This window comes from Eutrigla gurnardus (assembly GCF_963514095.1).
Source record: "Eutrigla gurnardus genome assembly, chromosome: 7".
Lineage (NCBI taxonomy): Eukaryota > Metazoa > Chordata > Actinopteri > Perciformes > Triglidae > Eutrigla > Eutrigla gurnardus.
The window spans coordinates 26452658-26479710 of NC_139921.1; the positions used below are offsets into that span (position 1 = coordinate 26452658).

The 27053-nt window shown below is 43.6% G+C and overlaps 3 protein-coding genes across 7 annotated transcripts in view; 2 read left to right on the top strand and 1 right to left on the bottom strand.

Annotated features, from left to right (window-relative positions):
* trim9 (tripartite motif containing 9) overlaps positions 1 to 15721 on the top strand; it is a 32968-nt gene extending 17247 nt beyond the window's left edge. For 2 of the 4 annotated variants that reach the window (XM_084014261.1, XM_084014262.1), the window contains exons 4-11: positions 4538 to 4648; positions 4759 to 4912; positions 5421 to 5566; positions 7835 to 7973; positions 9530 to 9568; positions 10484 to 10787; positions 11462 to 11624; positions 12345 to 15721. In XM_084014261.1, coding sequence (XP_083870387.1) covers positions 4538 to 4648; positions 4759 to 4912; positions 5421 to 5566; positions 7835 to 7973; positions 9530 to 9568; positions 10484 to 10787; positions 11462 to 11624; positions 12345 to 12422 — 1134 coding nt within the window. In that variant the 3' untranslated portion in view covers positions 12423 to 15721. The remainder of the gene's footprint in view (positions 1 to 4537; positions 4649 to 4758; positions 4913 to 5420; positions 5567 to 7834; positions 7974 to 9529; positions 9569 to 10483; positions 10788 to 11461; positions 11625 to 12344) is intronic. The other 2 variants (XM_084014263.1, XM_084014264.1) reach the window with 1 other exon arrangement.
* Positions 15722 to 15986: 265 nt separating this feature from the next.
* On the top strand, positions 15987 to 25155 carry pygl (phosphorylase, glycogen, liver). 2 transcript variants are annotated; one of them, XR_014597362.1, is made up of 21 exons: positions 15987 to 16322; positions 17044 to 17145; positions 17234 to 17312; positions 17410 to 17513; positions 17926 to 18057; positions 18538 to 18649; positions 18875 to 18957; positions 19089 to 19226; positions 19797 to 19889; positions 20060 to 20206; positions 20287 to 20450; positions 21127 to 21241; positions 21363 to 21464; positions 21946 to 22093; positions 22784 to 22842; positions 22947 to 23088; positions 23377 to 23584; positions 23666 to 23800; positions 23990 to 24056; positions 24608 to 24958; positions 25027 to 25155. XR_014597362.1 is itself a non-coding variant. In XM_084012855.1 (20 exons), the coding sequence occupies exons 1-20, from the start codon at positions 16080 to 16082 to the stop codon at positions 24794 to 24796; spliced, it is 2562 nt and encodes an 853-aa protein (XP_083868981.1). In that variant the 5' UTR covers positions 15987 to 16079; the 3' UTR covers positions 24797 to 25155. The 2 variants fall into 2 exon arrangements, 1 of the variants encoding a protein (XP_083868981.1); XM_084012855.1 differs by having other exon boundaries at positions 24608 to 25155.
* LOC311015547 (lysophosphatidylserine lipase ABHD12-like) lies at positions 25146 to 26641 on the bottom strand. The gene is made up of 6 exons (XM_084012867.1): positions 26594 to 26641; positions 26264 to 26343; positions 25785 to 25867; positions 25576 to 25654; positions 25346 to 25479; positions 25146 to 25267 (listed from the first exon to the last, which is right to left on the bottom strand). The coding sequence occupies exons 3-6, from the start codon at positions 25865 to 25867 to the stop codon at positions 25240 to 25242; spliced, it is 324 nt and encodes a 107-aa protein (XP_083868993.1). The 5' UTR covers positions 26264 to 26343; positions 26594 to 26641; the 3' UTR covers positions 25146 to 25239.
* Positions 26642 to 27053: the final 412 nt, after the last annotated feature.

The following is a 27053-nucleotide window of genomic DNA, read 5'->3' on the forward strand; positions in this document are numbered from 1 at the left end:
GTTGCTCCAGGGGATCCCCGCTCCCTGGGGTGCTCCGCTTCCAAGCACTCAAACATGGGGAACAGTTGGAGGTGAACGCAGGAAATATAATTAAAAAAAAAAAACACTGGAGACAAATATCGAGTGATTCATTCTCTCACTGTGAACAACATTTTCGCTGCAGTGGGATCTTCGGACATGAAATATTAAGATTACTGCTGAATTCAGTAGCCTATCTGGGCTTTTCTGTACTTTCTGTCAATCCACAGAAACACTTTTTTTAAGGCTGCAACTACATCATGGATTAATAATGAATCATTTAGCTTAAAGAAATGTCATAAATTAATGCACGTTTCCTTCAAACATCTTATTTTGTCTGGCCAAATGGTCCAAAAACTCTACAATATTATACTTACAACCATATAAAACAGATAAAAGCAGAACATATTGGGGATTGCTTTGGCATATCCTTTGCAAACGACCGAAAATTGTTGCTGATTCATTTCCAGTCTATTGACTAATTGATTTCCGATTGTCTTTCTGTTGCATCTTCTGTCTCACTAACAGCCACGTTGATGCTGAGGGGGAAGCGTGTTGATCCTCGCTGACAGCTGAGTGTCGGAGGAAGTGGCACCTGTCACTTCCTCTGACCGTCACTGCAGCGCGTCACATGCAGGAAGTGATTTTAATCCCTTTATCCGTCTTCCTTTCATCGAGTCACAGTTTGATTCGATGTGACGATCCCGGTCCCTCTCGGATCTCTTCTCGTCTTCCTCCTCTCTTACTCTCTCCTCTTCCCCCAACCTGCTTTCTCCATCTGTGTCCAATCTCCCTTCACTCTCCTCTCTTTCACATCCATGTGTCATTACAGTAAATCTTCCTCGAGCACATGATGTCAAACTGTCCCAGATTGCGTGTGATTGTGGACTGCTCGGTGACGAGACCGCAGCCAACGGTATCTCAGAAGGTCAAAAGTGCCGCAGTGGCCTAATAATCACAACAGAACCGGACGGAAGGAGGTGATTTGTTTCATCGGGGCCTGCAGACTCGCTCAGAGCACAATCTGTGCTGCTGACGAGATGCTGGATTGTTTTGGCCCCTTTTTTAAAAATATCCTGCCTCCTGTTTGATTCATTATTTTAGTTTTTAACAGTGAAAGGCTCTAAAAGCCTTCTGTACATCACCTGCTCAGCATGAAATACTAGACAGACGGGTGAGCCTTAGCAGCTAAAGAGACAAATATTTTCACCAATATTAGTTGGTGGAGACAAAAATGGAGCAAAAAGAGAGTGAATGAACTTCCAGAAACCTCAAAATGAGAGCTAATGTTGCTCTTTATGCAGAAATATCAACGGTGCATTTTAATTGAAAACTTCCGATAATTTCTGATACAAATATGTGTGTCAAGTTATACTAAGTTTTACTAAAAATATTTGCCTGTCAAGCTAGCTAGCTTACCAAGCTAGCTAGCTCAACCCCCTTAGGCGCACATGGACTTACCTTTATCTCCTTCCTCGTCTGTTGATGGTGGAAATTCGGAAATTCGAAGTTGAAATTGACGCGAAATCGCAACGAACGACGCAAGTGAACGCAAGGTTTGAAATGTTTAGTTGTTGTTTTTGTTTTGAGCTCACTCACACACACACACCACACACTCCCGTGTGTCATACCTCAGGCGGGGTTCGAACCCACGTGCCTCCATCGGCAGGCAGCGTCCTTAACCACTGGGCCACCGAGGACGCAAAGAAGCAGAACGAGAAATAAGATGAGACCGAAGCTGCAGGAAGTTCACCCTAATCAAGCTGCAGAGAAACAAAGTTTATAGACTAAATCCTGATCTGGTGTTCTTTATTTGGGAGTTTAACTCTTGTTTGTACTTTGGATGAAGAAATGCAATGAAAACCTGCCGTTCCAAACATGATTAATAACTGCAAAGTGTGTTTTCAGCACCAGTTTGTAATTAATTAATTTTGCCCTCTCGTTGTGTTAGCGGCGCCGTCGAGCTGCTGCTGTGACGATGTGTTTAATCACCGTGGCGACCACATATGTGATGAGAGGACAGGAGTTAGTTTCCCCCTGAGCTCAGATACCGTGGCCCACTTACGACGGCCCGCTCTGCCCCCTACCACCGTACTCATCACTCCCTCGTCTCTCCTCTCTCCCAGGATGCTTAATTTCCTCCCACCGCCGTCCCTTCCCTTTTCTGTTAATTGCAGGTGAATGAATCTTCGTTACATTATCGTCCATCACCGGTGGCAGCTTTTTTTTTTTCATATTTATCTTATTCCAGAAGCTGATTCACAGCAGATTTCAGGGGAAAAGATGACAAGAATGCTGAGAGAGGCTGTTCAGTAGGCAGCGAGCGTCGAGTCTGAGAGGGAGGAGAAAACATTTAGAAAAAGGAAGGACCGGGGAGGAAAATGACAAGATGCGATAAAAGTTGTCTGCAGAATCCCTCCACGTGTCTCGTCCTTGTGATTGTGATTCCAGCCGCGTATACGGAGGAGTGTGATTGTTAAACAGGCGGCGACGGCAGTGAGAAACTCCTCCTGGAGGCCTGCCAGCCCACTGCAGGGGTGTGGATGCTCCAGCCTTGACACAGCAGGACGGGTTTGGCCCTCAGCCAGAGAAATATAGACCGAGTCATCAGCTGGATGAGATTTCCTCTCCTCATTGTAAGGGAAGAGAGGATCAACATAGTCTGTAAATATTCATTTTCTTGAATATATTGCAGTTAATTTTGACCTGCAATTTGTTTTCTTTGGCCTGAACCTCGGAGGAGAAGTTCGGTTCGTTTCAGTTCACGCTGTCACGCTGAAATGGACTGAAGCGTCGCCGTTATTACAGCCTTTCACTGCGGAGGTTTTGGCAGAGTGAAGGATGGGAAGAATTTCTAGACTCTGTAACTTCAGCTAAACACGATTGACTTACATGCAGAGACATGTGGCTTCCCCTGGTGTTTGCAGTAAATAAGAGGACAGGAGGAAACGGGCAAAGAGGTCGTGCTTCAGAAGTTTAAAGAATCTGTATCTTCTGGATTGTCTCTCCACAGTTTGAAGGCGTCTGTGGTCAGTTCAAATCGTTCTCAGCTGCACAAACAAACTTTTCGGCTCTCTGAGGTTAAAATAAAGCACGCCAAACTTAGTGTGGTGCCTCTGACGAGCAAACCGCCCGAAAAGCAAAGTGATTATGACACCTCATTACAATGAAATGAAAGGAGAGTGGATGTCAGGCGGTTGGAGCGTTGATCGCTCTGTGTTAATGACGCGTACAGCCCGAAGACGATGCTTTTATTTTAAAACGACTAATGGAATATTTACGTTACATTTTAAGGAAGTGGTGATGCAACAATATACAGCAGGAGATCGTACAGATTTGTCACAGGAATTTAGATGCTGGGACACTTATACCTTGAAGGACTGCTTTCTAGAAAGTTAAAGTCTGGACAACGTCGTGGTAACAACCTGTCAATCACACGGTAGCCACGCCCTAAAGCATACCCTGCTTTTTGACTCTAAATGTAGCATCATTTACTGAATGAACATCATGCTGGATTGGAGAAGACTTGAAACTAGCGATTGAGCCATTTTCTCATTGACTTCTATACCATCAGACTTCTTTTTTGCAAGCAGAGGAGCCGCCCCCTACTGGCCACTGAATCGTCTCTAACTGTATGGCGGTCTCTACTGTTTGTTATGTATCGGTGGTACAGTACTTTCATATTGATGACTGCAGTCATCAGTAAATCCTCTTCATATATGCTGTCGGCCTGCAGAAAGGATTTTCCTCCACATTTCTGCCTTGAAACCCCTCAGATAGCAACAGTGAAGTTTCTGTTACCTAGCAACCCTTGGTCCAGCACCTCCGTTTATTTCACACTGTTGCGAGGAGGCTGTGTGGACATCAGTGGTGGAAAAGGGGGATCTCCCAAGTCTAGCAAACATCCAATCAAATCAGTGGAATATCTTGTTTTACGTGCAATATAGAGGGTTTAAAACTTATCTTCAGATGATGTTAATTTTTATTTTTTTTTATTAAGTACAGCCGAGAAAGACGGACGAGTATTGTGACGACCGATCACACACATGCGTGAAAACCAAAAACGTCACTTTCCCTCCGTCAACGTCAATAACAGGATCAAGTCGCCGATGTTCCGTCAGCCTCCTCTTCCTCCCTCGATCTGTGAGCAAGAAAAAAAAAAAGACTTGATGAATCACTTTGACAATCCGGCTGCTAATCTCATTATCGGTATTCCTGCTGGTCGTCTCATTCAGCTTCACTCATTCACGGCCTCCTTTAATCTCAATTCTCCAGCCTCCTCCTTCCATCCACCTTCCTCTCTTTCTCCACCTTTCTTCCTTTCACTGTCGCCATATTTTTTTTTTGTCTCACGCTGTCTTCTTCTCCTCTCTGTCTGCATATTTACTCTCGACTATTTACTCTGCATCTCTTCTTTTCTGCCCTATTTACACTCCAGCACATTACAGGAAGAAGGGTGATAATTAACACATGGTTTACTTCTATATGCTTGTTGTTGATGTATTGATTCCCCCCCCAGGTGGTCCGGGATCAGATCTCCCACTGTACGGTGAAGCTGCGTCAGACCACGGGGCTGATGGAGTACTGTCTGGAGGTCATTAAGGAGAACGACCCCAGTGGTTTCCTGCAGGTAAGATGGACTACAAGTCTCTTTTTCCTGCTGGACTCTGGGACTTCCTGGTTCTCAGTACAGTCGTTGTAATTGCTGAGAGTAACAGGAAGTCCATTTGTCATCGTCAGATCTCCGATGCTTTGATCCGGAGGGTCCACATGACGGAGGGCCAGTGGGGGAAAGGAACCCTCACCCCCAGGATGACCAGCGACTTTGACCTCACTCTGGACAGCGGACCCCTCCTGCAGGGGATCCACCAGCTGGACTTTGTCCAGATGAAAGGTAATAAAAAGAGAGGAGGTCACGGGTCCAGACCCCTTAAGGATTTATGAGTGGCTGCTAGAGCCGAGCTGTCTAAGCTACATTTTAAACTCAAAGAGGCTGGTTTACAGTAAACGTTGGTATTTTTCTTAAATATATATTGAACGGCAGTGTTTTGTGTCTGTGTGTATCTTATGTTGAGTGTCAGCTTGTTTGTGCATTATGATCCCTTTATCTATTCAAAAATCACAAATATTTTTTACAAGCAGTTTGGGGAGTTGGGGATCTTGCTGGATGTGTGCTTGTATTAAAAATTATATAAAATAATAATAAACTAACGCTGACACACTTTTTTTTTATTAAATATTCTGTAAAATACTCGGAAATTCAAAGAAGTTTGGTGTGTTTTTTTATATCTGTGATTCGTGATCTTTTGAATGTGGATTCACATATTCATAATTTAATTTATGAAATGATAAATATTGCTGGGCTGGGCTGTATTCTGGCCTGTGTTGCGTCCCCTCCTCAGTCCCAGCTGCTCCCATGCTCCAGCTGGAGGAATGCTGCACCCAGAACAACAGCGCCACGTTGTCATGGAAACAGCCACCACTCTCCACCATCGCCGTGGAAGGATACATCCTGGAGCTGGACGATGGAAACATGGGGCTGTTCAGGGTAGGTGTCCCCCTCCCCTGCAGGTCCTCTTTTGTCCCCTCCGGTCAGGATTTATCTGTTGGCTTTAATAGAAGCCCAACAGGGGGGGATCTTTGTTGGATTTACATTTAGATTACAAGACAACAACAAAAAGTGAAAGTGAAATAATTCACCTTTACAGACCACCGCCCGTCCCTCTCTCCACAAAGACTCCTTCATGCGGTGCTGGTTGGTGGGAGGACACCAGCTCGGCCAGAGGAATGTGAAAGCAGCGCTTTGTGACGTCCCTCGATGGCTCTCTCTCTCGTAGTCGTAGCGATATGAGAGCAGGTCATGTGACACAGTGTAGTGACCCATCGAACGACACGGCGTCAGGAGCGAGCGTCTGTCTCGCAGCTGCCGGCCGGGACGATCCCACAGGAAGTGTGATCTGGGATCAAAGCCTGTATTCATACCCTCTCTGTGGTCCACCATGTAACCCTCCACCTAAGAGCCTCCCTGGTTCTCTATACATCGAGGCCCCTTGCTTTGTGATAATGGCAACTTTAAACCCCGTGAACAATACCTTCAGTACAATGGTGGAGGATATCCGTGTCCTACCTGTAGACCTGCAGAGAACGAGTCCTCCACACGGGATAATAGGCCGTCCTTAAGTGGTGTTTAACTTCCTGCCAAGTAGTTTAGATCATCTTAGATGCCATCATATCATGAATTCAACTAGAAATCGAGCCCTCGGTTTTCCATCTCAGCCTCCTCTCCGACCGTTCCCTAACACGTCGGTCGGATTCCTTGAAGCAACTGGTGCAGCATAATTATAATGGGTTCGGTTTGGAAAGCTCAGTTTGTACACACACCCAACAGCAGTGACCAGATCCTGCACACAGAGATGCCACAACATGAGATCACAACATAATACTCACAGTTTTGCTGCTTATTCTGATTCTTATTGGACTTTTACAATCTTTTAGAACTGCAAATCGATGTCAACGTCAGCGCTTCGTGAGGAAGCGGACATGCATCAAGAGCATCATCTAAATACTGTGTGATGTGAACAGTCGGGCAGCTGTTTGTAGAGGCACCCCGTGGTCTAATTTGGGGGAAAAAAGCAGAATGACCTTCAGCTGTCTGTCTGTATGAACCTTCAGCCTTCCATCTCAATCACAAATCCACCAAATGCATCCACTTTCTACTGCATGCAGTCCGCCAAATGTGTAGTCATGCCAACAGGTACCAGGATGGCCGAGTGGTTAAGGCGTTGGACTTAAGATCCAATGGACGTGAGTCCACGTGGGTTCGAGCCCCACTCCTGGTAGGGGAAGGAGCTTTTAATGACTAAGTGAGGGATTCTGGGAGCTACCGTCTCCACAAATATCTCACTACTGTCAGAGTGAGGCTTCATGGAGGTGACTGTGGCTCAGGAGGGAGAGCAGCTTCTTCAGAGGTTCTGATCTGAAGTTCCAAGTGGGTCACAAATTGGTGTTGGAATCAGCTTTCAGCTTCTCCCATATTCATGATTTGGCACTTTATAAAAAAAAAGCATCTCACAGCACATTTTTGCACTTTATATGATTATGGACCTGCAGACGGGGGATCAAACCCGTGATCTTAATGTTTATGGACACTTGGACCTGCGGACAGGGCATCAAACCTCTGATCTTAATAGTGAAGAAGCTGCTCTACCTCCTGAGCCACAGTCACCTGCATGAAACCTCACTCTGACAGTCGTGAGATATTCATATGGATAATTATAATCCCTCACTTTAGTTAAAGCTTGCTTTTCCTACCAGGAGTGGGGTTCGAACCCACGTGGACTCACGTCCATTGGATCTTAAGTCCAACGCCTTAACCTCTCGGCCATCCTGGTCCCCGTTGCCCTGACTACACGTTTGGCAGACTGCATGCCAGGTGAATAGGAAGCGGATGCATTTATTTGTGTTTCCGCCGTCCAGCCTGTGCATCACTTTAACTCGAGGTGTTTATATCATACCTGTATCCTGTGCTACGTTTTTGCCAAACAACTGTTTACTTTTCCAAATTTGCGAGGGCGTTTTTCTCTTCCTCCTCTGACTCATTGAGTTTCACCAACGCAGCGCCGAGTTGTGCGTCCACGTGTCTATTAATACTCCGGCGTGGGCTGCGTCGCCCACGCTCGGTTGTGCAAACTCACACTCTTCGCTTATTACGCTCACCGCTACGAACCCAAATGGGACGCCCCCCCTTCGGAGGCAGCGGCGTGCAGGTGATGACGTATCTACCAGCCTAACAGGAAGCACTGTGTGTCTTTTACAGGAAGTGTACGTGGGGACGGAGACCATCTGCACGGTGGACGGGCTTCACTTTAACAGCACGTACAAGTCCAGAGTGAAGGCCTTTAACGCCAGTGGAGTGGGCCAGTACAGCAAGACACTGATCATGCAGACCTCTGAGAGTACGTGAAGCATCTCCTCCTCCTCCATGTCTTTGAGGGAAAATACACTGTCAAAACAGAATTCATTCATTTTATTCTCCCTCTTAGATCCTTCAGTATTTGGAATAAAGTTTCCACAACGTTTGAAGTCTCACGACTCATTAGAGCTTCTTCACTGGCGTAATTGAGGAAACTTTATTGAAACTTTTCGAAGCGGCAGGTCGGAAGTAGAGCAAGCTGATATATATCTGCTGACAAGCAGCAGGAAACCCTCGGTTTGAGGTGATATATGAACAGTGCCAGCGTTACATCGTTTGGCCACCAGAGGGGGCTGACAAGTTTGTGTTGGCTGTAAAAATGTGTGTAGGTCACAGGGTCAAAGGGCACTGCGTCAAGATTTTGGTTGTTTGTGTTAAAAAATGTACTTCCGGGTCTTGAACAGCCGCCTCCCACATGAAAGTCATGTGTTGAACCATCCATCCACCTCAACCTCCTCAGCTTGTGGACATTTGATGAGAAACGTCTTGCTATGTTAACGAGATAATACATCCCTTGAAACATAATCCAAGGTGCAGTTTAGTTGTATGGAAACATATTTTTTAATAATAAAAAACCAAACCAAACCCCTCCCCTCAGTGTTCCACGATTCGACGAGGCGGGAGACGAGGGGATTGGATGGAGGGTACGAGCCAATGGGAGCCTTCCATAGCAATGACTCCCATTGGTCAATTTCTATGCAGACCTACGGCTGATAGACTGAATGTTTTTTATTTTTTTATTCCAAATCGTAGACCATAGCTTTAAGGAAACCATGCTGAAATATCAATATCAGTTCAACATAAAGAATAATGCAGGTGAAATCGAGCCGTGACATAGAGAGGAAGCAAAAGAATACAAACAAACCACAAATGATAAAGTTATAAGATCAAGAAAAGGCCAACAATTTGAGATTTTAATTATGGGTTTCAAAGGAATTTCAATCATCCAACCTCCTCGTCCTCTTTTATCTTTCCTGTAATACAAAAATAATTACAGTAAAAGCCTCTAATAGATACGTTGGAAGGTTTTAGCACCAAAAGCAGCAGCAGGATGTGAATTCTGAAGGTTTATTTGAGCTTTTTTTAAAAGCAGGTGCATCCAGTTGGTTCGTGTGTAATCTGCCCGTGAGCTTCCCTGTTAGTTAAATGCTAATCTGGGAAGCTTGTCCTCCATCGCTGGACCTGAAAGGACCAGACAGCCTCGCTACCTGACGGGACGAGCACTCAGCAGCTGTTTGCACATAGAGATCTAACCACTCGTTGTTTTTTGCAGAGACCTGACACCCTTCACCCGGACCTGGACTGTGATTTTGATTTTCTCCCGTTTTATTTCCTGCATGGAAAGAAGGAAGTTTCTCCATCAGACCTGTCTTTGCTGCTTTGTTGAACCAGCCTCCCTGACCAAACCTGCTTTTTGCCCTCTCTTCCCTCCCTCCCTCCCTCGCTTCACTGCTTCGCTCCTCTTCCTCCCCTCTTTTCTTTCTGCCCTTTCCCCCCTCTCTTCCTCCACTCCCCTCCCCTCTTCATGTCACATTTCAGCTGGACTCCCTCCATGTGATATTCAGTCTATAGGCACAGGTATGGACGGCTCTCATTGCCGACTGTTTCCACTCTAATCCCTTTGTTGCCATCGCCTGTGTCATCAGTGCAGTGTTTCACTCTTGAACCAGCGGGCGGGCAGTTTGGCTGCTTCGTGGTCTCCACTTATTAAAACGTTCAGTACAGACTCTAGTGAATGTCTCTGTGTTCGTTTCCTGTGGGAAATAAAGTCATAAAAACCAGTGACACCAGTGACCGCTGGTGGATGAGTCCAGTGGAGCCCACGGGAAGCACAAACATCCCACCTGCTGAACTCCCGTTTCTCTGCATAGAGTATAGAGCTTTCCATCTCTGGGTCAAACTGTTTGCAAAGGAATTAGCATTTGATTTAGCCCGCTAGCAGTGGAATGTGTTGCAAGAGAAGTTAAAGGGCCAGCACACCCAAATTACAAAAACATTTCAAATGTGGTGTGTACATTTTTACATCAAGTTTTTTACACCGTTTTTTGGGGTGAATGAACCCTTTATGATAAGAGAGAAACTTAAGAATTTCTTAATAGATTAGGTTTTATTTATTTGTTATCTAGATGTCATAAGCCCCGAGCCGGGGAAAACAAGCGCCAGTTACCATTTGCAGACTGTCTGACACAGGTGTGATTTTATTAATGAATATGTTTTAAGAATATTAGGATAAAGTGATAAGTTAAGAATAATAGTATGGTAGTAAGAATGATTAATCATAGTAGTGATAGTGAATCTTCTCCCTCTCATCTTCTTCTTTGACTATTATTCCTGTCATCGAGTCCTTACAGTGTAACTTCACCTCATCTGACCTCCAGCCTCTAAAGTCACGTCTCCTTTGTAAAGTCACGATCATCACATCACAGACATCCTTGCTGCTGAACAACAGTGTGTGTGTAACTCTCCCACGCGTGTGTGTTTGTGTGTGAACAGTCTCTTGGTTCACCTTTGACCCGGCCACGGCTCACCAGGACATCGTCCTCTCCAACGACAACCTGACCGTGTCGTGCAACAGCTACGACGACAGGGTGGTGATGGGTAACTCCTCTTTCTCCCGCGGCGTCCACTACTGGGAGATGACCATCGATCGCTACGACAACCACCCGGACCCGGCCTTCGGCATCGCTCGGGGCGACGTGCTGAAGGACGTGATGCTGGGGAAGGACGACAAGGCCTGGGCCATGTACGTGGACAACAACCGCTCCTGGTTCATGCACAACAACTCACACACCAACAGGTAACTGAGATGCATGCAGGCCGTTTTGGAAAAGTCACAGTGGTGGAATAATTATTCACCTCTTATAAAAAATACTCCATCACAAATGCCTGATTTCTGACACACATTGTTTCTTATATTTTTTAAATTATCAATAAAAACACAAATAGTACCATGAAAAATACAATTCCCTGCATTCAAAATCATACTAAAGTAAGTACAGAAATATTACCAGAAAAATATCTTCATCTGAAAAGTAACTTGTACCTCAAGATGTCAAATAAATAAAGTGTAATACACCGTACATTTGCCTCTGAAAGTAGAAGTATAAAGAAGATTTTTAGTTCTGCTAACACTGTAGAGCAGGGGGGTCCGATGGTATCCAAGAAGGCCGGTGTGGGTGCAGGTTTTTGTCTTAGCCCAGCAGTCAGACACCTGATTCAACTAATTATCTCACCATGGTCTTCAATCAAGACCTTGATGAGTTGGATCAGGCGAGGTAGTGCAGGGTTAAACAGAAACCTGGACCCACATCAGCCCTTCTTGGATAAGACTGGACACCCGTGCACTTACAGGATGGGAGGACAAACATTCTGCAGGATGTTACTGACAGAAGCTCCAGAAGATCGGACATATTCTCACTTAGAGTGTGTGTGTGTGTGTGTGTGTATGTGTGTGTGTGTGTCGTCGTGCAGGACGGATGGCGGCATCGGTAAAGGAACTACAATAGGAATTCTACTGGACTTCACACGCAGGATTCTCATCTTCCTCATCAATGACGAGCAGCAGGGTCCGGTGGCATTCGAAGCCTTGGAGGGCGTCTATTACCCGGCCATCAGCCTCAACCGAAACGTCCAGGTACAGAAGGATATTGTGCATATATGTGTGTGTGTGTGTATATATCACACCTGTGGCTACGCATTTTAATTTTAACTACTTCCATTTCTCAATTGGAAGATTGGAAAATGCATCCCTTGACATACCGATTTTGCCTTTTTATTTCCCCTCGAGTAGCTGTAAAGCTTGTAAAGGTTGATACCATCCTCATGCCAATATGAAGCTTTAGCCTGTTAGCTTAGCTTAACATAAAGACTGGAACCAGAGGGGGAAAAGCCAGCCTGGCTCTGTCCAAAGGTGCAGAAACTGTATTTAAAAAGCAGAGACTAGTCACTGGTCCCAGCCAGGAGTCCTGCACATAAAACACACAAATTGTCTTTTTTTTAAACATTAGTTTTCGTTCACATCAAACACGTTTAGCTGCGCTCCAGGAGGTCCGGTTTTCTAGGCAGCCGAGCAGTGCTGCAGGCCAAAACAGAGGTTGTAGATCAACAAAGTATTATATGAATACAGTCTTTATTCATTAAAAACTGCTCTTCCGAGTTTTACTAATATGGGCTCAGAAGATTAAACCTTGAAAGGGGAAGCTTCAAAGACACAATAACAGTTAGCAGCTTTGAAATTCTCTATTGCTCTCAGCCAGTTTTTCCCTCATTTTCAATGCTGTGTCATTTCACTCACCCTGGCTCAACAGCTCCACCTGCAGGTGGAAAGACAAATCAAACTTTTTTTTTTCTTCAGGTCACACTTCACACTGGTCTACCCATCCCTGATTTCTACACCACCGGGGAGGCAGATCCCACCGGCTCTGTGTGCTAAAGACTCCCACACCGGCCTGGGAGGGGGGGGGGGGTTCATCCAGCCAGTCAATAACTAAGATTCAACCCTCACCCTCCACTCTCGCCCCCCTGACTCTCTGTCAGAGGGCCCCATCCAGCGCTGAGCCATGCCTGTATCATGCCTAAACCTTGGACACTTGAACCGTCTGCAGGAGAAAAAAGTGGGCCGTGCTTCGCAATCTGTACCTTGCATTTTGACACAATAGTTGAAGAAGGTGATGGAAAATAATCTCACACACTCATGGATTTGGGATTATTATGTGCAGTGATCATCTAAGGGAATAGGTTGCCATTTTTGGAAAATACGCTTTGCTTTTCTTGCCGAGAGTGAGATGAGAAGATCGATGCCACTCCTCGTGTCTGTACGCTAAGTGTGAAGCTACTGTTAGCGGCCAGTTAGCGTAGCTTAGCATAAAAACTGGAAAGGGGGAAACAGTTAGCCTGGCTTTGTCTAAAGTTTAAACAAAAATGTCTAACCTAACGTTCAAAAGCTCACTTATTAATATCTAATTTGTTTAATCGTTACAAAAGTGTCAAAACGACACAAATAAACACCATACAGCTCATAAAACCGCTTTCTCTTCTTTTTACATTTCATTTTGAAACAAACAACGAGATAATGTGCTGATTGTGAGCTTTAGAGATACTGGTAGGTGGGTGTTTCCTACCGGTTGTTTCCAGTCATTTAGCTACGCTAAGCTAACCGCCTGCTAGCGGTAGCTTTATCGTTAGCATTCGGCCATGATAGTGGTTTCAGCCTTCTTATTCAGGCCTAACTGTCGGGAGGAAAGCAAATGATTATTTCCTAAAATATTCAACTATTACTTTAATCCTTTAAAGAAGTTAGTTTTGTAAATGACTTAGAAGTAGAATCCCCCATCGTACCCATCGACATGCAGTTCAGTACGTACAGTATGTACAAGAGGCGCTTTTATCAGTGGCTTCGCTTGTGTGATCCTTCGTTTCGTCTGTAGAAGAAAAAAAATGCAGCAAAATGTGACTGAAGGCGAGGCTTCTTTCTAAACACAGGCGGGATGGGATTCAGTGTAATGGCGGCTCTGTGCATTGAAGTGTGTTGTAAATGCGTTAAAGATAACGACGACTGTGAAGCTCTTTGAATGAAGGTGCTAAAGCAGCTTTCGCTTCATTCTGGCTTTTTTTTTTTTTTTTTTTTTTTACTGTAGGTGACTGAACCCTGGTAGTTTTGTAATATTGTTATTGAAATGATCTATTGCAAAGAGATGTATAGCTAAATAAGTTATTGATGTTTAGTTCATCATTGTTCCTTTATTTGATGTATAGTTATTACAGAAGGAAAGAAATTTAGCCTTTTTTTTATTTTTGTCGCTTTAAAAATGTAGTTTGGCGTTTGTTCTCAAACCAGTTTATGTCCCACTGAAGCAACAGGAAAGGTGATGATGCACTGGGATGTTGTCGTGGCGACGCATTTGGGCAACAGCCTCCTCAAATAAGCCATGCAAGCAGCTCTGTGATGCTGAACTTGAGCTAATCGTTGCTAATGCTAGCGTGGTGATATTTAGCAGGAATGTTCAGCATGTTAGCTTAGCACGTCAGAAAGCTTATATCTGTGCTGTACACAAACCTGGGGCTGATGGGAGTGGAAAAAATAAGTTATCCCCAAAGTTATTACAATCAAAACAACGTGTGAACCAAACTCAAAACCATTCAGTCATTAGGGTTCATCCTCTGGCAAACATGAATGTCATTTTGTGCAGTAGTTATTCAGATGTTTCACATGATCCATCAAATCTGACCTGCTGATGGCGCTAGAGGAAAATACAGAGGATTAAAAAGAAAGGTTTGTAGGATTCATCCTCTGGGGAACATGAATATCGGTCCAAAATATCTTAGGAATCACATTGAGTCACGTCAGATTTGCCGTGTCTGGATGGTAACCCGAGAAACAACCTGACAGACTTGCTGCTCGACGACCTCACCTCAACCATTAAAGGTCAGTGCCTAACCTCAACCATCTCGCCACGGTTACCATCCAGACACCGCCTTGAACAGTTCAAGTTGAGCAGTCAGTTTGAGGGAACCGTTGCCCAGAAACCTCCCCAGTGCATGGTCTCCCTGAGACGTACCGTCCACGTCGAGCACACGCATCCTGTGTCCGATCTTCATGGGAGTGCCTTTTCCCCCTCGTCAACACGTTTTACCAAACTTTGCCATAAAACCAGGTCCATCGCTTCAGCAGAGTCGACTGTAACATCTGTGATGCCTGACTCCGCCTGCTGCTACCTTTTTTCTTTTTTTCTATCTATCGGCAAAAGGGCAAACAACAATAACCACGTTTGTTGTGGATATATAACAACCACAGTATTGAAGAGAATATTGCAGTCAGGTGTCTTTCTTAACCTTCTAAGTCCTCGATGACTTCTGGTTTCCCGTCTGGATTAACGTTGATTGTAAAGCATCTGATATATGACTATGATTTTTCAGTATGATACGTGCATGTGTGTTGACAATGACAAACCAGACAGATTCAGCGAGTTGCACAACCGTTGCTGGATTACCAAACTTTGATTTATTCAACATTGTTTTGTTTTTGTTTTTTTCTCAAAATAAACCTTTTGTCCAATTATGATATAAAGCAGAAGAGTTCAGCAGAGGTCATTATCACGGCGTTACACAACCTCAGATTCCAGGACAAATAAACAAAGCTTTAAATGAAGTTACATCTTTTGGCAGATTACATAAATGTGTGATTCTGACTTGAACATATGAGGGTGCTGATGATTCAAAACAAAGGGTGTGATTGTAACATTTATTATTTCCAAACCAGCCTTTTAATCCTATTAAACTAAGACCCGGCGGATGATTTAAAGTCCATCTTACAGCCTCATCTAACTTTTATGAATTAATTCAAACTTACACACAAGTCGCTGGGCGACGCTGGGTGTTATATATCCAAATGTACATACATGTGTGTGTGTGTGTGAGTGTGTTACCTGCATTATAACCATTTTAACTCCAAAGTGATTCTTTTAGACCTGTTTGATATGAGGTGGAATGTCGTCACTCAATATTATTATACAATGATTGCGGAAATATGTTTATGGAAGAATTTTAATGGATATAAAAATGAACATTGTTATTACTATTATTTTTAACACAGTATGATGATTATGATTACGTGTCTATCATTGCCATATTACTGCTATTATTATTATTATCATGATCTGAAGTGTAATATGAGCCTCTGTGTTTTTTTTTTGTTGTTTTTTTTTGTATGTGTGAATATTCAATAAATAGGTGTCAAGGAGGTCTTATGTTTCCTGTAATATCTGCCACACTGGGGAATGTTAATATAAAACCATTTGATTTAAACTGTGCCGATGAAGTCTGTCCTATTAAAGTCTGTGAATACTGTCTGTCTGTCTGTCTGTCTGTCCTATGTGTAGTCTCTCTGTGCAGCTCAGTGGGGGCCGGCGCTGGCAAACACCCTCCCCTCTTCACCCTCCAATGAAACGCAGCAACAGGAGGAGTCTGCTGCATGAAAAGCTGCCACCCTCTTTCCTGTCAACTTCACTTCCCAGTCCAGGACAAACTCTCTCTCTGTCTCCCTCTCTGTCTGTCTGTCTGTCTCTCACGGGGACAGACCTGCCCAGCCAGCATGGCGACACCTCTCACCGACCAGGAGAAGCGCAAGCAGATCAGCATCAGGGGGATCGTGGGAGTGGAGAACGTTGCAGAGCTGAAGAAGGGCTTCAACCGCCACCTGCACTTCACCCTGGTGAAAGACAGGAACATTGCAACACCCAGGGATTATTACTTCGCCCTGGCTCACACCGTGAGGGATCACCTGGTGGGGAGATGGATCCGAACACAGCAGTTCTACTACGAAGCAGACCCAAAGGTTTGAGCTCCAACTGCAAATATGTGATCTCAAAATACAGACAGTAGTGTTGTGTTACTTTATTGTTGTAGTGGAACACAAATGCACAGAAGAACTGATTAAACAGCTCATAAGTGATCAGGAGTTATTTTCAGTAGTTTTATTACTTTCCCTGGAAGGAAGGGAGTTATTAAAAGAAAACACTAACAGGAAGTCAAGTGAGGAACGCCTTAAATCCTCGTCAGTCCACATCAGTCCTCATCAGTCCACATTCAAAACAGATAAACAACAGAAAACAGCAGAAAAGACACACTTTGAACTTACTTACTGCAAAATGTATCAATACAAAGTATACAAAAACAATATATATATACATACATGTTCCATCTTAAAGTACAGATAAAATATCTTCAGCACACGTACACTGCATGTTTAATGATGTGTGTTTATGTACATATATTTTATGTTTTTTTATTATTCACAGGAAATAGTGGTGTTCAAGGTTTTCCTGTTACATCACATTTTTTTACCAGAAAGAGTTGCAGTGATTTTAGGTCATCGCATCGCGTTTCATTCATTTGCTGCTCAGCTCTCCACACTGCGCTTTCTGCATCTTCAATCCACAATCACACAAAAATATAGCACAAAAATCCCTCTGTAGTTCATCTGTGATCTCTAAAGTCTCTGATGAGATGGAGTCTGTGCAAAGAAACGTCATTTATTTCCTTCCCTACTCGTCCAGAGGGTTTATTATCTGTCTCTGGAGTTCTACATGGGCAGGACGCTCCAAAACACCATGATCAACCTCGGGCTGCAGAACGCCTGCGATGAAGCCATCTACCAGGTCAGACAAGTTCACAGGAATATGAAATATATATTTTATTAAAAAAGCATAACTTAACAGGAGGCCTTTATTTTGCCCTCTGCTGCAGCTGGGCCTGGACATGGAGGAGCTGGAGGAGATGGAGGAGGATGCCGGTCTGGGGAACGGAGGCCTCGGCAGACTGGCAGGTAAAAGGAGGCAGATGTTTGACTTCGTCCTTAGTACAAATGCTTCTTTTGTCTGACTGCCTTAATTAATTATGAAGGGATTTTTTTCTGCACACAGCATGTTTCTTGGATTCGATGGCCACGCTCGGTCTTGCAGCGTACGGTTACGGCATCCGTTATGAATATGGAATCTTTAACCAGAAGATAAGAGACGGCTGGCAGGTAACTGGAGCGTAAAAAAGGCATTTTAAACAGTTTTATAAGCTTCATTTGACCCTAAAAGTCTGTGTGGAGCGGGGTCAAAGTAGACCGGAATTAGGTCAGAAAACATCACAAGCTAATCATTAACAGTAATATACAGACTGTGCAGTGCTGCGAGCTGTTGGTTGGATTTCAGACGACAAAGCAAAATAAATATTGCATATCTTGTGATAAGGCATCCACCAAACCAAAGGATTTTGCCCTTTTGAATTCTCCTTGTTATTTGCTCTCCAAACCCTCTGTGTAAACATGTCCTCCTGAACACTGAACTGAGTTGCTCAATGACTCTCCTTTCTGTCTGCTCCAACATGTTCATATATCATATTAAAGCTTTTTCTTATCCTTCCTCTTTCCTCTGTCTGACCTGTTGTAGGTGGAGGAGGCAGACGATTGGCTGAGGCATGGGAACCCGTGGGAGAAAGCTCGACCGGAGTACATGCTGCCGGTTCACTTCTACGGACGAGTGGAGGAGACGAAAGATGGCTCCAAGTGGGTCGACACTCAGGTACTGCAGCTGGTAACCCTGGACCGGAGACTCTCTATGACGTGACTAACAATAACTGTTGGACTAGAAAGAGACAGAAAACAACCACGAAAAGACACAAAACAGCCAAAAAGAGACAGAAAACGACCACAAAGAGACACACAATAACAAAGAGACGTAAAAAACCACAAAGAGACAGAAAACAACCACAAAGAGACACAAAACAGCCAAAAAGAGACATAAAACGACCACAAAGAGACACACAATAACAAAGAGACATAAAAAACCACAAAGAGACAGAAAACAACCACAAAGAGACACAAAACAGCTAAAAAGAGACAGAAAACAACCACAAAGAGACATAAAATAACCACAAAGAGACATAAAATAACCACTAAAAGACTCAAAATGACTATTCTTGTGTCTTTTTCTGGATCCAAACCTAGATTACAGTAGATTGCGGGCCTTTATTCTATTATACCACTCTTTTATTCCTGCAAGGTGATCCTGGCGATGCCCTACGACACGCCGATCCCCGGCTACATGAACAACACCGTGAACACCATGAGGCTGTGGTCCGCCCGCGCCCCCAACGACTTCAACCTGAGAGACTGTGAGTGCCGAAGGCGGTTTTTTGACCATTTCTAATGTCAAACCCACGTTTGCAAAACAGGTTTGTGTTCTCACTTTGCAAGAAAGGAGGAACCTGCTGCAACACCCGCTTTGCAAAACCATGTCTGCGTTTCCAAATAGCTCACATGTTGTGGTTTCTTCTCCTGCAGAGTTTAATCTTTGACTTAAATCTATGATATATGACGTGTATATATGTCATTTATAGTTAATGTTGGGGATTACATCGAGGCTGTTCTGGACAGAAATCTGGCAGAGAACATCTCCCGTGTCCTTTACCCCAATGACAATGTAAGTTGAATATTTTCTGTGTATATGCAGCAATATGGGAACACATTTTGCATCTCAAGCGCATCTTCTTCATGCATCATTTCCTCTCTAGTCAAGGCCTTGATCATCTCCCTGGTCTTTATTTGTTGTAGTTCTTCGAAGGAAAAGAACTCCGGCTGAAGCAGGAGTACTTTGTGGTGGCGGCCACACTCCAAGACATCATCCGCCGCTTCAAGACCACCAAGAAGGGCTCGCCGCGCCGAACCTCCTTCGAGGGCTTCCCGGAAAAAGTAAGCTTCAAAATCAGTCGTTTATTAATGCAAAAAAAAACAAAATGCAAAGAAGCTCTGCAGCATGTCTGCAATGGAAATACGTTATTTCACTTCTTCTCTTAACCTCACTTAACACACCAGCGATCAGGTGGCGATTGCAACAAGTTCAGCTTTCTTCTTCTTCTTCTTCTTCCTCAAATGTGTGGCACAAGATAACCTTCCTGATTCAGGAACCTGTAACTTACGCAAACAATGAAACCGTGTTGGCACATTAGAAGACAGTAGAAACATCTGCTGAAGAAATAATGCATGACTGTGAAAAAGTGGTGTCACAGAGTTTTGTCTGCTGGCGTGAAAAGAAAATGTGCCTCGTTAACAGTAGACATTTCGTAATAGCGCCTTCAGGGAGAAAAGGCTGTCTGGCAGGTAAGAAACCCTGCAGGTATGACGGTGGTACCAAGGTGTGGCAGAGCTTATGCAATGTAAGGTATTTCAGATATGAATCACCTGCAACCCAGTGTTTTCCCCCTTCTTTAATCTCCTGCTTAGAGTTACAGGGGATCAAATCAATAAGATGTGTGTTTCCAGGTCGCCATCCAGCTGAATGACACCCATCCAGCCTTGGCCATCCCCGAGCTGATGAGGATCTTCCTGGACATTGAGAAACTCGACTGGGACACGGTAAGAGTCCGATTTGGTGGATTTGGATTTGGAGTGCAACAAGTTGTACAAGGAAGTACAACGGAGGTTAAAGCCACAGAGTGTGACGAAGGAAACCGCTACTCCTGTGTTGCATAACGTTAGTTGATGCATCCATGCCCCCTCCTCCTCCTCCTCCTCCTCCTCTGCAGGCCTGGGACCTCACCAAGCGCACCTTCGCCTACACCAACCACACGGTCCTCCCCGAGGCTCTGGAGCGCTGGCCGGTGGAGCTGCTGGAGACTCTGCTGCCCCGACACCTGCAGATCATCTACCACATCAACCAGGTCCACCTGGATGTACGTACTGAAACAAGAAATGTGTTTTATTGAGCGAACACATGAATCCAACAGCCTAAAGGTGTGTTTTGTCACGGCAGAGGATCGCGGCTCTCTTTCCGGACGACATGGACAAACTGAGGAAAATGTCTCTGATTGAGGAAGACGGCTGCAAGAGGGTGAACATGGCGCATCTGTGCATCGTGGGGTCGCACGCCGTCAACGGGGTCGCTGAGATACACTCCAACATCATCAAGACCGATGTGTAAGCCACGTCACACACACACACACACACACACACACAGATTCAACACATAAATGGAATAGTTGCTAAACATGAGTGGCCTCACAGCACTGAATCATCTCCTCTGTTACACAGAATTACAACAAACAGCAAAAAGAAACAACAGAAAACATGAGAAATAACTATAACCTGATGAGTAAAGGATGTTTTGGTGTATTTATGAGCCATCACATCTACAAATCATATTCATATGTGTGTATAAGGGGATAAAACAAACATTAACTACCTGATATATAAATCAACTATTTAGATCTGCCCGTTACTTTGTCCATGAGATCCAAATTAAAGGTCCCATATTGTAAAAAGTAAGATTTTCAAATATTGTTTAGATTATAAAGCAAGTCTTTCTGGTGAAAGTATAGAAAAGCACGGAGAAACACAGAGAAGATATTCAGAAACCTTTAAATGAGCCGTCAGGATTTACACTGTGCAGTGTGAATGAATTTGAGTGACATCATCCGACAGGAAGTAAACGTGAACCCGAGCTGTTGACTAGCAAGAAAAATACATACATATATTTTTCTTATCAACATTAAAGCATGTAAACTTATTCTGGTCGAAACCTTTAATCCAAGTGTAAAACCTGGAAATGAGCACGATATGATAAGACATTTACCCTCGTTTTTCTCTCGGACAGATTCCGTAATTTCAGCGAACTGGAGCCGGAGAAGTTTCAGAACAAAACCAACGGCATCACTCCCCGACGCTGGCTGCTGCTCTGCAACCCCGGCCTGGCCGAGCTCATCGCCGAGGTGGGTTTGAGCTTTGATGCAGCCCGGGTTCCAGTCAACTTCCCAGATATATACCAGGTGTCGTGGAGTGAACATAGTCAGGGTGTTTGGCCCACATTGAACCCTTTAACGTCTCTTCCAGGTGATCGGGGAGGATTACGTGAAGGACCTCAGCCAGCTGCGGAAGCTGAATGACTTTGTGGACGACGCTGCACTCATCCGGGATATCTACAAAGTCAAACAGGTAACTACAGGAAGTTGGAATAATTAGCAAATTGTCTTTTATAGCGCCAAACAAATATGGTGCATAAATGAACTTCACCTGACTCATAATGCAATCATAATCCACCTGGAGGATTGTGTCTGAAAACAAAATATCACAGCTTGTGTATTTAGTACTGAAGTAGTTGAGGTTTTTCCATCTTATACTTCTGTATTCCGCTGCATCTCAATGGATTTAGAAGCTTTGTGTGAAATAAAAGTCGTTTAACTGTATTGATCATTGCTAAAGTAAGCGTAGCGGTTCCTGTTTTTCTGTTGCGTCAATGATTGCATGATGTTGCCTAGTGGAGGTTTTGTTCTCAGGGTCCGGTTGCACCATGAATTCAGTTCAGTTCTGCATCGCAGCTTTGTGTTTTATTGCTTTGTACATGTCGGGACCTGCATCAATGAACAACTCATTTGTTTGCCAAGTCACATATTTTTCTGATGTTTTTCCCTCGCAGGACAACAAGGTGAAATTCTCTCAGTACCTGGAGACGGAGTACCGGGTGAAAATCAACCCGTCGTCCATGTTCGACGTCCACGTGAAGCGAATCCACGAGTACAAGCGGCAGCTCCTCAACTGCCTCCACATCGTCGTCTTGTACAACCGTGAGTGATGCCACAAAAGTTCACAAGCACCAGCAAGTGGAAAACCAACACGAAGAATGAGATGCAATATAGTTCCATGCGATCATCATCAGACGACGAAAACCAGTTCTGTTTAGTGCAATTTACTGTAATGGTGACTTTCCTGACATCTTCACCCTTTACTTGGAAATTACAATGTAGTGTCTTTAAACTGCATAAAAGATGAACAGAATAAGACATATAGATAACAGGAGACTGCAGCCTCTGATGCTAACCGTAGCATGCTAACATGCTCATGATGACAATGCTGATTCAAAGCAGGATATATGTGCAACCTTTACCACCTTAGCTTAGCATGTTAGCACGACATATTTGGTCATGAAAATGATGACGGTGGCGATATGGCGTAATATAATAACACGCCATTGCAACAACATTCTGTGTCAGTAGGATCCATCCTCTGAAGACCATGAATGTTTGTTCACAATTTTAAAGGCAATCCATCCAATAGACTTTTAGGTAAAAACAACAACATGAGTGAAATTAGTTTTTTGAAGCATGAAAGCAAAACGCAACTCCCTGTTTTTTTGTTCTAAATCATTGAATGGTTTTTGCAGAAAAGTCACAGGATGTTAAAATCAATCCCCCTGACTTATTTGTGAGATATGACACTGTAACGTGTTCATGCATGTCTGTATCCCCCCCCCCCAGGCATCAGAATGAATCCCACCGCACCGTTTGTGCCACGGACAGTGATCATCGGGGGAAAGGTACAGCAGCCATGACACACAGACAGCAAAGAGGAAGTAACCAGGCCAAGAGTGATGCTGTAGTTTTACAGTAAGTCTGTCCCCCCCCCTGTCGCCCTCTGCAGGCTGCACCCGGGTATCACATGGCCAAGATGATCATCAGGCTGATCACTTCCGTGGCTGATGTGGTGAACAACGACCCCGTGGTGGGAGACAAGCTGAAGGTCATCTTCCTGGAGAACTACAGAGTCTCTCTAGCAGAGAAAGGTAGAGCTGCTTTACTGCTACATGTCGGTGTTGGAAACACAGTTGCTCTCACTGTATAAGCACATGTAAGAAAAATATCAAATAAAATAAAATGTAGATAAAATGACAAGAGGATGAGAAATACAAGAAACAGAGGGATCTCTTAATTATAAATGCAAGAAAAGAAGTTACTGTACAGTTTATTAATGATTGTTTTTAATATTACTCATTATGGGCTGAAATAAGTCCCAGGATCATGTTTTGCATCCATACCACCAAAAATGTTAAAATGCCCCCCCCCCCTCTCAGTGATCCCGGCCACGGATCTGTCGGAGCAGATCTCCACCGCCGGCACCGAAGCTTCGGGAACAGGAAACATGAAGTTCATGCTGAACGGAGCGCTGACCATCGGCACCATGGACGGAGCCAACGTGGAGATGGCCGAGGAGGCTGGCGAGGAGAACCTCTTCATCTTCGGCATGCGGGTGGAGGACGTGGCTGCCATGGACGAAAAGGGGTAAAAAGTGTTTTGTTTATTGCTCTTTTTTTTTTAATGTTGTTGCTTAATTAACGAGTCTTTGTTTTGTTTTTTTTTTAGATATGATGCCATGTCGTACTACAAGAAGATCCCAGAGCTGAAACATGTGATGGACCAGATCACGAGTGGATATTTCAGCCCACAAAATCCACAGCTTTTCAAAGAACTCACTGACATGCTCTTCAAATACGACCGGTATGTTCTTCTCTTTCCATTCCAGCCTCAATTTCCTCTCTGGAAACTGTTTTTATAGAAGCACAAGGTCACAGAAGGGCTGACGCTGTCATGACAACAACGATTACTTCTGAGGTTTTTCTTCACACTTCTGCTTTTCTTTTGTTGGGTTGACGTTGTCAGACTTGATGGTTTTATTCTTATTTTCAGGTTCAAAGTGTTTGCAGACTTTGAGGACTACGTTCAATGTCAAGAGAAAGTCAGCCAGCTCTATCAGGTAATGCTTTTAGCCTTTTCTTTTTCTTACTTTTACTGATTCTTTTGTTTAGGTTTTTTTCATTTTATTTGATTGTTTTGCTTTGTTTTATTTCCTTTTCTTTTTTGTTTTCTCTCACTTACTTTAACTGATTTTTGTACTGATTTTTCCTTTCCTTTTTTTCTTTCTTTCTTTCTGTCTTGTTTTCTTTTACTTCCCTTTCATTTATATTTTGCTTTCTTTTACTCAGTTTTGTTTTTCCTATTCTTTTCTTTTTCTTTTACTTTCTTTTTCCTTTTCTTTCACTTTCTTTTTGTTTTTCTTTTACATTCTGTTTTTCTTTTTCTTTCGCTTTCTTTTAATTTGTTTCGTTTTTCCTCTCCTTTTTTTGTTCTGTCTTTCTATAGTATTTAAAAAATGGTTATTGCAAAGAACTTTAAAACAAATGCTTCATAACACAAGAAATTGTCCAAATATAGAACTGGTATAGAATAGAAGAAGAAGAATGCTCAGAGGAATTATCACTAATTCAAGAAAACAAATAAGAAAAATGTTTTATTTTCCTCTAAAAGAATCCAAAGGAGTGGACGAAAATGGTGATCAGGAACATCGCTGCCACGGGGAAGTTCTCCAGCGACAGAACCATCACGGAGTACGCCACCGAGGTCTGGGGCGTCGAGCCCACCGACCTGAAGATCCCACCTCCGAATGAGCCGAGGGAGGCCATCGAAGAAACGGCCAGGGCTCTGAAGAAGGTGTGAGGCCTTCACGTGTTCAAGTCATTTACTTTTAACGCTCAAGTCAACTTTTTTCAGAAATCACAGTTTTATACTCTGAACACTTTTTTTTTATTGTCAACACATGTTTTAAAAACAACAACAAGTCTGTTACATTCGTAACCAGGAGTCAGTGTGCAGCGCGAGGTCCAATCAATTTTTTCATAGTCCAGGATTGGTGCGTTTCTGCATCTGAAGTCAGTATGAAATCACAGCAACAGAGCAGCTGACTCATCTGAATTTGAATTTAAGAATTTGTCTCCGACTAACCGACTTCATTTGTCAGCTACAGTATTTCGTCGCAGTGTTTGAATAAAAACCAATTGTGCAATATAATATGTAAACCAGTGGTTTTTCTTTGAGAACATGAAATAAACCTGTTCGTATCCGTTGGGCCTTATTTCCTCTCTGGAGGTGGGAGAGCACATCTACTGTCTCAGGGTTTGTAGAAATGTCCTGCAACCAAAGCAGAGGAAATATCATATTTATTTGAATCTACAGGAAAGAAGACGTGCAAGTTTTGGCCAAACTTACCTGAGCACATTTGTCAAGTTGGGGTCTAAGTAGATGTTGTTGTGGCTGAATCCAAGATTTGCTCTGTAGGATATCATTTCAACCTGAACATCTGTGTTGTGTTCTTTCTTAGCCTGAAGTGATATCTCGTACAGCTGGAGACAACAGAACAGAAATGCTGTAATTCAGAAAAGAGGCACCAACATCCACGAGAAAACGGTGCAAATGGGATAAATAAAGAGCTTCTGTACCTTCACACCCATGTGATACGGTACAATATGGTCATCCTCTGAATGCAGGATCAGAAGTGGGCCGGTCAAGGTCTTCAAACTGCATGTTTTGGGGTAAAATATATATTCTGTATCAGAGATGGATTTGCATGTATTAAAACATTTGCAATGGTTGGAAATCCTGCAAAATTGATAAACCAAGAAGTAAAATAAGCTAAAAGTGTACTCACTTTTTATCACTAGCAAACACAATGTTGTTCATTTTCAATATCTTCCAAAGCAAGCTCTCATATCCTGGGAGGAACTTGTACATCTGGAAAGTCAGGCAAATATTTAGCAATTTCCTGAGTGCTGTAGCAACTTATTTGGTCAGTGAAATCAGTGATATAAGAGTATGGAGTGACACCAGTGTCATTTTTCATCATTAAGTGATTCCACATGGTAACCCGTCTTGATATTTGTAGCTAAATAGATTTAGTTATAATTTAATTGCACATCATCTCTGTTTCTTACAGTCTGTCTAAAAAGTCCATGTCATTTCTTACATTTTCCTCAAACATTTGCTGTAGCAGTATAATAAAAAAAAAGGAGAAAGAACCTGTCTTAGTATTTGCACATTCTTTTGAAGTGTGCTGAAGTTGAAACAACTGTGTTTTCATGATGAGAACAGCCTGAGGCGCTGCAGACAGACACACCTGTAACAACTCACCTTGCTGAGCGGATGGTTGAGTGCGACTTCTCCGATAGTCGTGAACGCAGCTTCGAGGATTAAAGCCTCCACAGCAGACCCTGATGTGTTCCAGACAGTAGACAAAAAGAACAGAAGAAATACTACAGGATGGGGTATTACATTTAAATGATTTCAGGATTATTCTGGCTGATAATTGTCACAGAGTGAGGGAGATGTCAGTCAAACAGTCTACATGCCCACACAGACCAGAGAGTCCTTATGTAATTAAATGAAATATTAAAATGATTAAAATCCCCTGGCTGTGTGGGTTCCCATGTTCATGCAGGACCTTTAAAGCCTTTAACCCACCTTGCTCTTGTAATTTTACTGCGGTGTTGGTCGCCACCCTACGAGAAAGCAAAAGAGTTTCCAGTTACATCTGTGAGTGTCACAGACGAGGGACGTTACCAGAAAAAAAAGAGCGACTGACCCAGATCCCAGTGAGTGTCCCCACACATAGACGGGACCTCCTCGGCTTCGCTTCTTCACCCAGTGGTACAGGTAGACAGCGTCGCTGGTCAATCCGGCTTCACTCGGCTCCCCGGTGGAGTCCCCAAAACCTCATCAGGACACATACAAGCCGTCATGATCACACACATCTGTATCCGGATCAATAACGTGGCATGGACTCCTGTTTTAGATCGGAGCAAACTTGTTTCCATTTGGGGCTTTTTCTTTTCTTCTGACCCAATATGTAGAAACGTGGTAACACAGAATGGGCTTTGGATGCTATTACATCAAATTTCGTCCCAGTATGTTTGGTGTCGGT

Coding starts and splice junctions, on each gene's coding strand:
- pygl (XM_084012855.1), top strand. CDS start 16,080: ATGGCGACACCTCTCACCGACCAGGAGAAGCGCAAGCAGATCAGCATC. Junction 18,958..19,088: donor TCCTTTACCCCAATGACAAT/GTAAGTTGAATA, acceptor TATTTGTTGTAG/TTCTTCGAAGGAAAAGAACT. Junction 21,242..21,362: donor TGGCCGAGCTCATCGCCGAG/GTGGGTTTGAGC, acceptor CGTCTCTTCCAG/GTGATCGGGGAGGATTACGT.
- LOC311015547 (XM_084012867.1), bottom strand. CDS start 25,867: ATGTACAAGTTCCTCCCAGGATATGAGAGCTTGCTTTGGAAGATATTG. Junction 25,655..25,784: donor GTGTTTGCTAGTGATAAAAA/GTGAGTACACTT, acceptor CAAAACATGCAG/TTTGAAGACCTTGACCGGCC. Junction 25,268..25,345: donor AACTTGACAAATGTGCTCAG/GTAAGTTTGGCC, acceptor CTTTGGTTGCAG/GACATTTCTACAAACCCTGA.